The sequence below is a fragment of the Eubalaena glacialis genome, chromosome 13, assembly GCF_028564815.1.
Source record: "Eubalaena glacialis isolate mEubGla1 chromosome 13, mEubGla1.1.hap2.+ XY, whole genome shotgun sequence".
Classification (NCBI taxonomy): domain Eukaryota; kingdom Metazoa; phylum Chordata; class Mammalia; order Artiodactyla; family Balaenidae; genus Eubalaena; species Eubalaena glacialis.
The window spans coordinates 79,757,493-79,771,532 of NC_083728.1; the positions used below are offsets into that span (position 1 = coordinate 79,757,493).

The 14,040-nt window shown below is 41.2% G+C and overlaps 1 protein-coding gene across 1 annotated transcript in view; it reads left to right on the plus strand.

Moving 5' to 3' along the window:
* Window positions 1–3,628: 3,628 nt before the first annotated feature.
* The window catches only part of VKORC1L1 (vitamin K epoxide reductase complex subunit 1 like 1), a 56,044-nt gene continuing 45,632 nt past the window's right edge, over window positions 3,629–14,040 (plus strand). The window contains exon 1 of the mRNA XM_061208196.1: window positions 3,629–3,890. Coding sequence (XP_061064179.1) covers window positions 3,697–3,890 — 194 coding nt within the window. The 5' untranslated portion in view covers window positions 3,629–3,696. The remainder of the gene's footprint in view (window positions 3,891–14,040) is intronic.

Sequence of the window (14,040 nt, forward strand, 5' to 3'; positions counted from 1 at the left end):
TATAATTGACGTATAACATTGTGAAAGTTTAAGATGTACAACATGGTTTGATATACATATGTAGTGAAATGATTACCACAATAAGATCAGTTAACACATCCATCACCTCACATAATTACCGTTTTTTTTTTTGGGCCTGGAGGGAGGGAATGAGAACATGTAAGATTTAGCAACTCTCTTAGCAACTTTCACATATACAATATTATTAACTATAGATACCATAGTGTACATTAGATCTCCAGACTTTATTTATCTTATAATTGGAAGTTTGTGCCCTTTGACCAACATCTCTCCGTTTCCCCCACCTGCCAGCCCCTGCCAACCACCAATCAATTCTGTTTCTATGATTTCAGCTTTTTTAGATTCCACATGTGAGATTGTATAGTACACTTGACCCTTGAACAACACAGGCTTGAACTGCACAGGTCCACTTATATGTGGATTTTTTTCAATACACACATAGGACAGTAATACACGATCCTTGGTTGAATCTGTGGCTGTGAAACCTCGGATATGGAGGGCTGACTCTAAAGTTATATTTGGATTTTCGACTGCACAGGGGGGCTGGTGCCCCTAACCCCTGCCTTGTTCAAGGGTCAACTGTATTTGTCTTTCTCTGTCTGATTTATTTCACTTATCATAATGCCCTCAAGATTTGTCCTTGTTGTCTCAAATGGTAGGATTTCCTTCTTTTTTTGTGGCTGAATAATATTCCATTGTGGGTACATACCACATTTCCTTTATCCATTCATCTATCCATGGACACTTAGGTTGGTGGACTAGCTTCTAAGTAACAGAATATGTAAAAGTGATGGGCTGTTTCTTCTGAGATTAGGTTACAAAAAAGACTGTGACTTCCATTTCCCTCACTCTGTCTTATTCCTTGCTTTAAGGGAAGCTAGCAGCTTCTTATGGAGAGGTACAAGTGGCCAGGAACTGATGGATCCAGCCAACAGCCGGAGAGGACGTGAGGCCTGCCAACTGCCCTGTGAGTGAGCTTGAAAGAGGATTCTCCAGCCTTGAGATGCCTGCAGCCCCAGCCAACATCTTGACTGCATCCTTGTGAGAGACCCTGATCCAGGGGACCCAGCTAAATAACACCCAGATTCCTGACCCACAGAAACTATGAGAAAATAAGAGATTTTTGCTGTTGTTGTTTTAAGCTGCAAGTTTGGGGTAATTTGTTACCCAACAATACATAACTAATAGGACATCAATTACTCAAAATCACTATATAAAACTGAAATCTCTTGGCCAGCGGCAACCAGGAAAAATCTAGCAATCTCCAAGAACAGTGTGTTTCTTCTTAGAGACAGTGAGAATAACATACATGTATTTTTCTTTTAGTTTTGGCCACCAGGAAGCTCAGAGCCAAATTTATGGCTCGGTTTTAATAATTATGTGATACTCTATGGCCTGCTTGTCTGTGTTCCTTTTTTAAAAATTAATTAATTAATTAATTAATTAATTTTAACATCTTTATTGGAGTATAATTGCTTTACAATGGTGTGTTAGTTTCTGCTTTATAACAAAGTGAATCAGTTATACATATACATATGTTCCCATATCTCTTCCCTCTTGCATTTCCCTCCCTCCCACCCTCCCACCCTCCCTCCCACCCTCCCACCCTCCCTCCCTCCCTATCCCACCCCTCTAGGTGGTCACAAAGCACAGAGCTGATAATTAATTTATTAATTTATTTATTTTTTGCCGCGTCGGGTCTTAGTTGCAGCACGCGGGATCTTTTGCTGTGGAGGGTGGGCTCTTCGCTTCATTGCAGTGCGTGCGCAGGCTTCTCTCTAGTTGTGGCATGCGGGCTTCTCTGGTTGTGGTGTGTGGGCTCCAGAGCGCTTGCGCTCTGTAGTTGAGGAGCGCGGGCTCTGTAGTTGTGGTGTGAGGGCTTAGTTGCCCCACCGCATGTGGGATCTTAGTTCCCCCACTGGGGATGAACCGAAGTCCCCTGCACTGCAAGAAGGATTCTTTTTTTGCAAGACGGATTCTTTTTTTTTTTTTTAATCGGTCTGAGCCATTAAGGCATTTTATTTATTTATTTATTTATTCATTCATTCATTCATTCATTCATTTTTGGCTGCGTTGGGTCTTCGTTGCTGCGCGTGGGCTTTCTCTAGTTGCGGTGAGTGGGGGCTACTCTTCGTTGCGGTGCGCAGGCTTCTCACTGCTGTGGCTTCCCTTGTTGTGGAGTACCGGCTCTAGGCACGCAGGCTTCAGTAGTTGTGGCTTGTGTGCTCTAGAGCACAGGCTCAATAGTTGTGGCGCATGGGCTTAGTTGCTCTGCTGCATGTGGGATCGTCCCAGACTAGGGATCGAACCCGTGTTCCCTGCAGTGGCAGGCGGATTCTTAACCACTGTGCCACCAGCAAAGTCCCTTGTCTGTGTTCTTACTCCTGGTCTTTATTTATTTTTTATAAATTTATTTATTTTTATTTTTGGCTGCGTTGGGTCTTCGTTGCTGCGGGTGGGCTTTCTCTAGTTGCGGCGGGCTACTCTTTGTTGCGGTGCGCGGACTTCTCATTGGGGTGGCTTCTCGTTGCGGAACATGGGCTCCAGGCGTGTGGGCTTCAGTAGTTGTGGCACGTGGGCTCAGTAGTTGTGGCTCGCGGGTTCTAGAGCGCAGGTCAGTAGTTGTGGCGCACGGGCTTGGTTGCTCCGTGGCATGTGGGATCTTCGCGGACCAGGGCTCAAACCCATGTCACCTGCATTGGCAGGCGGATTTCCAACCACTGCGCCACCCGGGAAGCCCCTGGTCTTTTATTTTGATTTGTCTTTTTCTTCGTCCTGATTTTTTAGTTCATTTTTATACTTTACTATATTACACGAATTATGTTAAGCCATCTCAAATTCAGCTTACAGGGAAGCAAGGCATTCAGAAATAATGTTTCAAAAATAGTTAAGTTTGCACTTGTTGAACACGAAGTGCGTGGAGGTGGTGATGGGGAAGATCAGGTAATGTAAACGTCGCTCTCGAGCTTGGCTCTGGAGCTCTGGGAAATGGCCAAGGCTAATTTGGATTGGGTCAGAAAATATCAAGTGATAATGACAAAAAAAAAAAGGCAGAAAGTATGGCAATTGATTACCACCCGCAGGAGGTGGGGCCAAGGGCTTATCCAGTCACACATGTTGGTATCTTTGAAATTTATTCCTTGCACCGGGTACCCTAGTGCCCGCCCGCGCCAGCCCTCCCCTCCCGCGCCACCCTTCCCCTCCCGCGCCACCCTTCCCCTCCCGCGCCACCCTTCCCCTCCCGCGCCACCCTTCCCCTCCCCTCCCCTCCCCTCCCCTCCCAGAGCCCCGCCCTTCCCTTCTCCTGGCCCCGCCCCTCCTTCGGCCCCGCCCGCTGCGCGCGCCGCACTGCCTCTGGCTCCGCCCCCCGGCCAGCCTCCCGGCCGGTTGCGCGCTCCGTCCCCCACTCCGCGCCCGCGCGCGCCTTCCCCGCCCCGCCAGGATCTCTCCTTTTGGGGCGGTTGGGCCGCGCGCCTGTGGGGGCGGGGCCCGGAGGAGGCGGTCGAGCCAATGGGGCGCGGCGGCGGCGGCGGCGGTGGCGGCGGCGGCGGAGGCGGTAACGGTAGCGGCGGCGGCTGGGTCGGGCCCCGACGGGCGGCGGCGGCTGAGGTGGAGGCGGAGGGAGGCGGCGGCGGCGGCGGCGGCGAAGGAGGCGGCGGCGGCGGAGGGGGGAAGATGGCGGCGCCCGTCCTGCTGAGAGTGTCGGTGCCGCGTTGGGAGCGGGTGGCCCGGTATGCAGTGTGCGCCGCCGGGATCCTGCTCTCCATCTACGCCTACCACGTGGAGCGGGAGAAGGAGCGGGACCCCGAGCACCGGGCCCTCTGCGACCTGGGGCCCTGGGTGAAGTGCTCTGCCGCCCTTGCCTCCAGGTAGCCCGGCTAGGGGGAGCGGGCCGGGAGCGGCCGAGCGGGGCGAGGGTGGAGGCTGGGGGTGGGGAGCGCGCGGCGGGAGCTCGGGCCTGGGAGGCGGCGGGGATCGGTCTGCGAAGGGACCGACGGCGCCGTGAGCCTGGCCGGGAGCCTCGGCCGGGGCCGGGGGGCGGCGGCCGGGGTGGGGCGGCCCGAGTGCAGGCCGCCGAGGCTGAGGTGGCGGGGCCGCGAGACCGGCAAGGAGGGATGAGGTGGCAGAGTGCAGCCGCGAGGCCGGAGCGGACCGGGGGCAGTTGGGCAGCCTGGGGCCGGGCTGGGAGGGAGCGAGCGGGGTTCGCGGAGGGTGGGTCCCGGCCAGCTTGACAGATTTCGTGGTTCTCGCCCGGGGAGGCGAGTCGGGGGTGTGGGAGCCTGCCCGAGGGAGCCATGAGGTCAGTGTCCACCCCTCGTCTGGGGTCGCTGCTGCTGCCCAAGGCTGTACGGCCGGCGTGGGCTCGGGGTTTGCATTTCCCACTGTCTTCCCGGTGCTAGGACAGGTGTTTCCGTGGTCAGGCCTCTTTGTACTCTGTAGCGCTAATGAGAATTTGCAGACTTCTTGAGAGAGTGACATTTACGGGCAAACAAGAATTTGACCCTACTCTGGAAGGAGATACCTGCACTTAACATATCTGATTTCTTGGATTCCCCCTCGTATATTTCAGTGTGCCCGCGAGGGGGGAATGGCCTGAGTTTGGATCTGGTCTAAGCATAATTTGAGTAAAATAGGAGTATGTCATGTGTAATGATGATGTTTGGGGCATTAGGGTGCCTTTTAAATGTTGTTGGTTATTATAATGGAATACCCACCAAAGCTTAAAAATACACGCATTGCTAAACTGGAGGGATTGGTTTGTTTTACTGATACTTTTAGGTTTTTTAAAATGTTGTAGTCGATTTATCTGTTACACTTTATTTTCTGCATTAGATTTTTCTGGGCACGTTACTTTGAAAAAAAGAGGAATTTACATCTTAAAAGTGGCTGCTCTTTTTTTTTTTTTTTTAAATTGAGGAGGGTTCATTTTTTAGAAGTAACAACAGTGAAAGAAATTATTTCAATTATTTCACAATTGATAGGTTATAATTTTAATAGAGGCATACTATGCCTAATATTTTGAGTTTGTTAACAGTAGTCACATTTGAGCAGTTTCTTCCTCTCATATTGATCTGTAAATTACTAGGTAGACAGTAATGTATAGCTCACTAGTTTATTTTGACCTACATATTCGTGATTACATGAACGACCTAGCACTGGAGTTTGTCTTGTTACTATTTACAAATTTCAGGCTGCTGATCTTTTCCACTTAGACCACCTTCTTGGTGAGCCACGTACTGTTTCTCATTTGCCCTTAAACCAAAATCCTGTAGCTTTTTAGTGGGAAAATAGTCATCATTATTGCTACATTAGACATACTGTGTTTAAAATGTAGATACCAGTTAACAGTTAAAATATGTCAATGTGACAAAACCTCACATTTGTTGTTGGGTATTTTGAACCAAGTTAATAGACCTAACAGACTCTCAGATATCCTTTGAGAACCACTGAGTGTATTTTATACAAACATTTTTATATTATTTTCACTATCCATTGGAAAGGACTTTTATACCTAAAGTACCTTGCACCCAAAGTTAGCTAACTAAATATATAATGAAAAGACTAAGCAGCAGTATATTTCAGGTATTTGAAAAAAGGAATAAAAATAACTTTTGATATTAGATTAATATGGAATTTAAGCAGAATTATTACCACTTTTAGCTTTTGGAAACACTGTATTCTATCATAAATTTAACTAGACCTTTTAACATTTGGACTTGGAAAGAGTGCTTTATGTTATCCAGACTGTATGTTTAAGTTCTTAAAATTGGCTTTCCTTTAAAAAAGAGTGTTTTTGAACCATGTAATAAGTATAGATTATAAATATTTTCAGTTATGTATCCTGCAAGGTCCAGGTTTTTGTGCTCTGATTTCTGTTTAATGAAGCACCATAAGATAATATAAATAACATCAAGTGAGATTATATATAAAGTATATGTGTAAGACTAAAAATATCTGGATCTCTTTATAGTTTTAAATGTGAATTTAATATGTTGTGACTGACACTAGTGTTTAATTGTGTAGCTGTGTACATAGAAAATTTTAAATTTGATGCTCACTAAAGGAAGATAGGTAAGAAATAAGACATGCTAATAAGAGGAATAAATAGCTTATTTGCTGTGTACACAATAAAATTCAAGAAATTTAGACAGTTTGACCAACCTGTTTATAAACTGCTTGCAAAACCATATATATCAATACATATATACACTATATATATATAAACTATATATATTATATATAATGGAGACACAGAAATTTGGAAATTAAAGTGGCTTGAGTCTGATTTATAGATCAATTTTCTTTTGGAAGTAGGTAGACTAAACATAATTAAAAGTTTTCATTTTGTCAAAGTGAAAAAGGCTTTAAATAAAAGCAGATTATTGGAGACCTCAAGTAGTAGTTCTTTTTATTTGACTTAAGTATTGATTGCTAGTTAGCAGTAGTAGTAAAAAATGTGACTTTTATTTATTAAAAAATTTATTATTATTATTATTATTATTTTATTATTTTTGGCCATGCCACAGGGGCATGTGAGATCTTAGTTTCCTGACCAGGGATCGAACCTGCGCCCCCTGCATTGGAAGCGTGGAGTCTTAACCACTGGACCGCCAGGGAAGTCCCAAAGTGTGACTATTTTAGGAACAGAAAGTTTGAGCCCAGGTTTGAGTAGAATTAAAGATAAAGGATGAGAAAAATTAACCAATGAAATCCTGAGGAAAGTTCTCTGCCAGAATCCAACATTAACTCATGTGATTTTGGATTGCTGAAACTCACTTTATTCTCATTTCTTAATCCTTAAGAGTTCTAATCCAAATAAAGTAGAGATTAATGAGAATCTTGAGGGCTGTGTGTGTGTGTGTGTGTGTGTGTGTGTGTGTAAGTCCTCTATTATTTTGGGAGGCATCATTGTCTAAGGAAGTAGTTCCCAGATTTTTGGATTTCAAAAGAAGTATTTCCCCCCCAAACTGGGAGGCTGCAGTAGAGGTGCCAGTTTGTTCTGCTGGCTATAATCAATAAAAACAGCAACAGTAACCCATACCACTATCTACTGTCACTGTCATTTCATTGTAAATAAGGATATTTTAACTCAAATAATTAGAAAGAACTGAATCTCAGTATGAAAGATCTTTAAATTGAATCACTTAGCTTTATTAAAAAGTTTACTTCTTATTTTTCCTCATTTTTATTTAAATTACTAAAAACTTTGTTGCAAGTCTGCACCAGCCTGCCTGCTAATCCCTGTCCAGTGCACTAAGTTCAGATCCAAAGGTTCTGGGTGGACTCCTAGCTCGTCCACTTGTTAGACTCTGGCCTCGAGCTAGTCACTCATGTTCATGGAGCTACAGTTGCTTCTCGGTTAAATGGGGATATTAAAACCGACTTTGCCAGATGAATGGGTAGGATTAAAGAGGATACATGGAATAAATAAATGGATGATACTTGAAATAAAGTATATACTCCATTAGTTACGGCTGTTATTGACTGGAGGTGGTATGATTATTTTTTTGCAGTGTCTGATCATAAACGCCTTTAAGTAGTACAAGTTACTTGTCTTAGGTGTAGTCATTTATGTATTTTAAATGTAAATGGTTTTAGAGTACTTTATTGCTCACTCCATGGCATAGTATAAAGACTTAAAATCCATTTAAAACAACTCCAAAAGTGTGGCAAGAGACACAAAATAATGTGTAGAATATTCTTTATAGGTATTTCCTATAAATGATGATTTTGAAATGATTTTGAAATGAAGAGGCTTGACAATTCATGTCCTCAAAAAGTTGCCTTATTTCGCAAAATGTTGGACTAGTACCCCTCTCATGTCTTAAAAATAGTACCATCTGTTTACTACCCCCCTCTTTGAGATACATTTTTAGAATTAGAATAGAACCTAGGAATCTGTGCTGCCCCTTGCTTAGTTCAGCTAGACTCAGAGGTTAAATGACTTGTGCAAGGTAACACAGTTAGTGGCAGATTGGGACTAGAAGCCTGGCTTCCAGAGTACTTGTTTAGAGGGACCACCCCCCCACCCGCCTCCATTTTTAAAATTAAATTCTTACATAGGTAATATATTCACTGCTTCAAGTTTGAAAGATACTAAAGCATATATAGTGAACCGCCCCCTTCATAACCCTGCCCCCAGACTTGTAGTTCTCCCTTTCCTTAAGCAGACATGAAACTTTACAGAGCCATTTTATGCATATACAAGCATAAATATGACCATATTAGTCTCCCCATTTTTTACACATAAAACTACCATATTCTATGTTCTGATCTGTACTTTACTCTTTGCTAGCATTCTTTCCATCACCACCATGCTTTTAAGTGCTTACATTCATATTTGGTGAATGTTAATAACTGCTACCATTATGTAAAAAACAATTTGTTCTACTGGATAGTTTTGACCAAGATGAATTTAATAAATAAAATACAGGTTCTCATGTGACCATTGTTTCTTGGTATGGAAATTTCAGAAGCAGTATGGACTTCAAAGAATGTAAGGGGAATAGAGGGATATCACAAAGAGGTGAACCTGGATTGCCATGCATTAGAGATAATTGTTAATACTTGGATAATGTTTACTGTGTACTAGGCAGTGTTCTAAATGCAGTTTATTTGATTCTCACAGCTGTCCTGTGAGGCACTTTTATCACCATTTTACAGATGAGAAAATTGAGGCACACAGAATGTAAATGAAACTTGATTTAGATAGTACAGTGGCAGAGGCCACATTTTAACCCAGGCAGTCTGGCTCTTTACCACTACTTTAAATTCCATTTGATCTGATTTTGATATAGTGATACCCATATCAGCCAAATTTTTAAAAATATGCAAACATCTATGCTTTTTTTTTGCATCTGTATGTTTGTGTTTTAGCTTTTACTTATTGGGAGCAATCTTTTTGGAAAAGCAAGGACATTACTCTGAAGGCACGGTATTCAAGAAGTAAATCCTTGGAGTGTTTGCCTTCTAAGTCTAAACTTGTGAAGATAAGGCATTTGTCACACCTAGTGAGTGCACAGGTATACAGTGGGGTGAGCTATCAGGAAGACCTAACAGAATAGCCGAGGGAAGAAAGATAAAGTGGATCTAGGTACCTGGAGGTGTAGAGGGGAGGGGAAAATGTTAGTATGAATTTGTACTGCGGTGGGGTAGTCCTTCCTGAGAGAGGTGTTGAGTCATAAGGACCTACTGCATATAGAGACAGAAGAATTGGGCCTGGGGTGTGGTGGGGTTAAATCACCAGAACCAGCAATTTAAGAGGGATTCATTTCCGTGATGATTTGGAAGGATTCTAGGAAACAACATGAGGAAAGGCAGAAAACGGTGACCATTTTGAGGGGAATAGCAAATGGTCATATTTGAATGTAATATAGATTTACCTGGGTTAGGGAAGGACTGGAATCTAGAGCTTGGCCAGAAAAATGCAAAACCAGGCATTCTTGTAAGCCACGTGTTCTTGTAAACATAGATAAAACTTAACAAGCACTGTGCCTTGGGCTTCTCTTCTGTACTGTGTTTGTACTAGATTGCACTAGACTTGTATTAGATTATCAATTTTAAAAATTAATTCCCCAGAATCCTAGTTCTGTGGTGATACAACAGGGATTTCATAAGCATTTGAGTCACATTTTTAACACTGTAAACTTTAAAACATTATAAACATTTATATACACTCAGATGTATCTCATGCTAAATTTTACATTAGAGACCGCTGATTTGTACTGCTGGGTTATCTAGGTAAAAAAAATAGTCTTAAAAGGTTACAGTCTATATGATTGCATTATATAACATTATTGAAATAACAGAATTATAGAGATGGAGAATAGCTTAGTTGTTGCTGGGAGTTAGGAATGGGGGAAAGGGTGGTTAAGGAGGCAGCACGAGAGAGCTTTGTGGGGAGGGAACAATTCTGTATCTCAACTGTGGTTACTTGAAGCTACAAATGTCAAATGTGATAAAATTGCATAGAACACACACACACACACACACACGAATGTAGACGTGGTGAAATATGCATAAACTCTGTACCAAGGTCAGTTTCCTGGTTATGATCTTACACTAGAGTTATGTAGGATATTACCATTGAAGGAAGTTAGGTGAAGGGTCCTCAGGACCTTCCTGTACATTTTTTTGCAAATTCCTGTGATTTATAACTATTTTTAAAATAAAAGTAAAAGAGTAAAAAAAAAAAAAAAAACAGTGTATTTAGGGTGTTTGAGGGGAAATAAGCAAAAAGAAAAATGAAAATTATCCATAATGCCAACAGCCAGATAACAATCCTTGTAATAGTGTTTCTTGCTTTCTTTGTGCATATACTTGAATTTTTAAAATTTTTATTGATTGGAAAGATTGTAGCTTTATACTGGTCTTTTAAAAATTCAGACCAGTTCTTATTTGCTTATGTAAAATTACATGAGCAAGTTTGCTCCTGTAGACAACTCTCATTGCATTGTGCAATAACATGTGACTGCCTTATGTATAATGTCTTGATGTCATGATTAGTATATATTTTAAGATTTTTATTTTTTACCGAAATATTTGTGGTTACCAAGTATTCTCATTCCTAATATTATTAGAGATTTAACTTAGAAATGTTCTGCTTGGACTTCCGGACAGGTGTAATAAAATCCTCAGATAGCATTTATGTGCTGTTTTTTAAAGAATCACAAAAACTCTTATTTGCAACTGCTACTCTCTGTGAATCAGGTTTTTCTTGATACTGGGCAATCAAACAAAACAAATTCGACTGCCCTAATCATCCATAATTTGGAGTTTGTATTCACCAGAAGAGCTTCATTGTAAATGTTATAAATTTGAGCTTTTCAAATACACTAATACAATGCAATACTGCTTTAATCTGTTTCTCATATCATAGATCCATTTAAATTTTCATTTACAAAAAAGTTCTTTTGCTAAACAACATTTTTAAATCCCCTGGATTATGATCTATAAAGTTTCTTTTGTTGTTAGCACCTGTGACTTAGGGGCATTTCAAGGATGCTGTTGTCACTGTTGTGTGATTATTGACCTTTTAAAAACCATCACTGTGTTTGAGAAGTAAAATAATGGAAAATCCATGACAAAATAGGAATTAAGTGGAGTATATTCAACATCACTTTGTCTTAGGAGTTTGATTTATTTCCTCCTCTGCATTGTGCTAATAGTTACGATCACAGATTCTAGAGCAAGTGTAACTGGGTTGAAACCTTGGTTCCATAACTTGATCTTGTCACAGTTTCCTCCTCCATAAAATGAGGATAATAATAGTGTCTAACTCAGGATTATTGTATGAAGTGCACCAATGCACCAATACCTGTAAATGGTCTTAGCACAGTGCTAGGCACAGAAGTAAGTGCTCATAAAACTTAGCTCTTATTTTAAAATACGGTTGGGATCATACTGTACGTATTTTATATCTTTTTTCCTCATCTAACATGTCACAACTATTTTCTTATGTCATTAAAAATTCTACCAGTAATGTAAGAGAATGTCAAGTGCCCTGCCAGTATTGGGCATTCTCATTTTTTAGACCTTTATCAGTTTCATGTATGAAAAATGTCATCTCATTGTTTTCACTTGCATTTCCCCCCAAGGTATAAGTAAGGTTTAATGGTTTTCACATTTTATTAACTCTTTGCCTTTCTTCTCCAGTCTTGCCTGTATAGATCTTAGAATTTTTATATTGATTTAGACAAATGCTTTATATACTTAAAGGATATGAATATTTTATTATATTTGTTAATATTTTTGCCAGTTTAGTTCTATTTCATTAATTTTTGCAATACTATGGGGTTTTTTTAAGTATATAAAATTTAATTACTTTTCTTTGTAATTTTTTCTCATAGGTTTAAGTTTAGAAAGGCATTTCTCATTCTGATATCAGATGAATTTATAATTTCTCTTAGTTTTGAAAAAATTAATTTCTTAATCATCTAGAATGTCGCTTATCAGGTGTTAGATGAGTCTGTAACCTAATTTTTGTACAGACATATGTTTAATGGGCATTCGTATTCCTTCTGGGTATTGCCTGTTCATGCCTTTGCCCATTTTTTCCCTTCAGTGTTGTCTTTTTTTCTTATTGGTTAGCAGGAATTCTTTAGATATCACAGTTGTTAATCCTTTGTTATATGTATTACAGATATTTTCTCCTAGTTTCTCAGTTGTCTATTTTTTAAAAATTATTATTAATTAATTTATTTATTTATTTATTTTTTGGCTGTGTTGGGTCTTCGTTTCCGTGCGAGGGCTTCCTCTGGCTGCGGCAAGCGGGAGCCGCTCCTCATCGCGGTGCGCAGGCCTCTCACTTTCGTGGCCTCTCTTGTTGCGGAGCACAGGCTCCAGACGCGCAAGCTCAGTAGTTGTGGCTCACGGGACTAGTTGCTCCGCGGCATGTGGGATCCTCCCAGACCAGGGCTCGAACCTGTTTCCCCTGCATTGGCCGGCAGATTCTCAACCACAGCACCACCAGGGAAGCCCTCAGTTGTCTTTAAATTTCATTATGGTATTTTTATTCATACAGAAGTTTAAACTTTTTATGTGGTCCCATCTTCGACTTCTTTGTAGCTTTTGAGTTTTTTTGTTTTTTCTTTAATCTTGTTTATCAAAATCTCTACCATCCCAAGTGTGTTTTGTTTTTTTTTAAGATTTTTTTTTGATGTGGACCATTTTTGAAGTCTTTGTTGAATTTGTTACAATATTTCTTCTGTTTTATGTTTTGGTTTTTTGGCTGCAAGGCATGCAGGATCCCAGCTCCCCGACCAGGGATCAAACCCTCCTGCATTGGAAGGCGAAGTCCCAACCACTGGACCGACAGGGAAATCCCAAGGTTTTCTTTTTTATAAATTTATTGATTTATTTATGACTGCGTTGGGTCTTCTTTGCTGCGCGTGGGCTTTTCTCTAGTTGCGGCAAGTGGGGGCTGCTCTTCGTTGCGGTGCGCAGGCTTCTCACTGTGATGGCTTCTCTTGTTGCAGAGCACCGGCTCTAGGCGCGTGGGCTTCAGTAGTTGTGGCTCGCGGGCTCTAGAGCACAGGCTCAGTAGTTGTGGCGCACAGGCTTAGTTGCTCCACAGCATGTGGGATCTTCCCGGACCAGGGCTCGAACCCCGTGTCCCCTGCATTGGCAGGCGGATTCTTAACCACTGCACCACCAGGGAAGTCCCCCCAAGAGTTTTTTTTAAACTCTCGTATGTTATGTTTGAAATTTGTTTTTTCATATTTAACTCTTTTAGTTTGTGTGGAATTTACTTTTTTGTCGGATGTGAGGTAGGGATCTAATGTACTTTTTTTTAAATTGATAGGCTTTTGCCTAATTCCACTTATTGACTTGTCCACATTTGAAATGGTGCAAGAATTTCCTTATATATATATAAGGCCTCTTTCTGGACTCTCAGTTCAGTTCCAGTGATTTGTTTGTGTATGTTTCTGCAGAATTCTATTACCACAGTCCCCCTTTCCCCTGTGGCTTTATATAATACAGTTTGATACCTGATAGAGCAAATATGCTCATTTTCAAATTTTTCTTGGCTATTCTCATGCATGTATTGTTTCAGGTGAATTTTAGAATTTATTTTGATGAGCTCTAAAAAAAAAATCCCATTGAGATTTTGATTAGAATTGAACTGAATTTATAGATGATTTGGGAAGGAGACAACCTTCACTAAAATCTTTATATCAAGGAACAAACATATTGTGACTTTCTACTTATTCTGGAGTTGCTAATCTGATGCCATTTTAACCAAATGCCCATTGTGGTTTTGTTTTGTTTTGTTTTGTATGTGATTTATGTGGTGCTAGAAATTGAGAAATTTTATGATGGTATTCCGGTGGGATCCAGGAATATTAGAATTCCCTCCAGTCCACAGCCATTATTTTCAAGTCTATAGGGTCCCTAAGAGGGAGATTTATATTTGTACCGGCAATGAAAAACCAAAATACTTTGCATCTTATTCTTGAGTAGGACTTGGGCATCAAACTCTAAGACAGAAGACTGGAATGAACCCAGCTGCTTCATGTG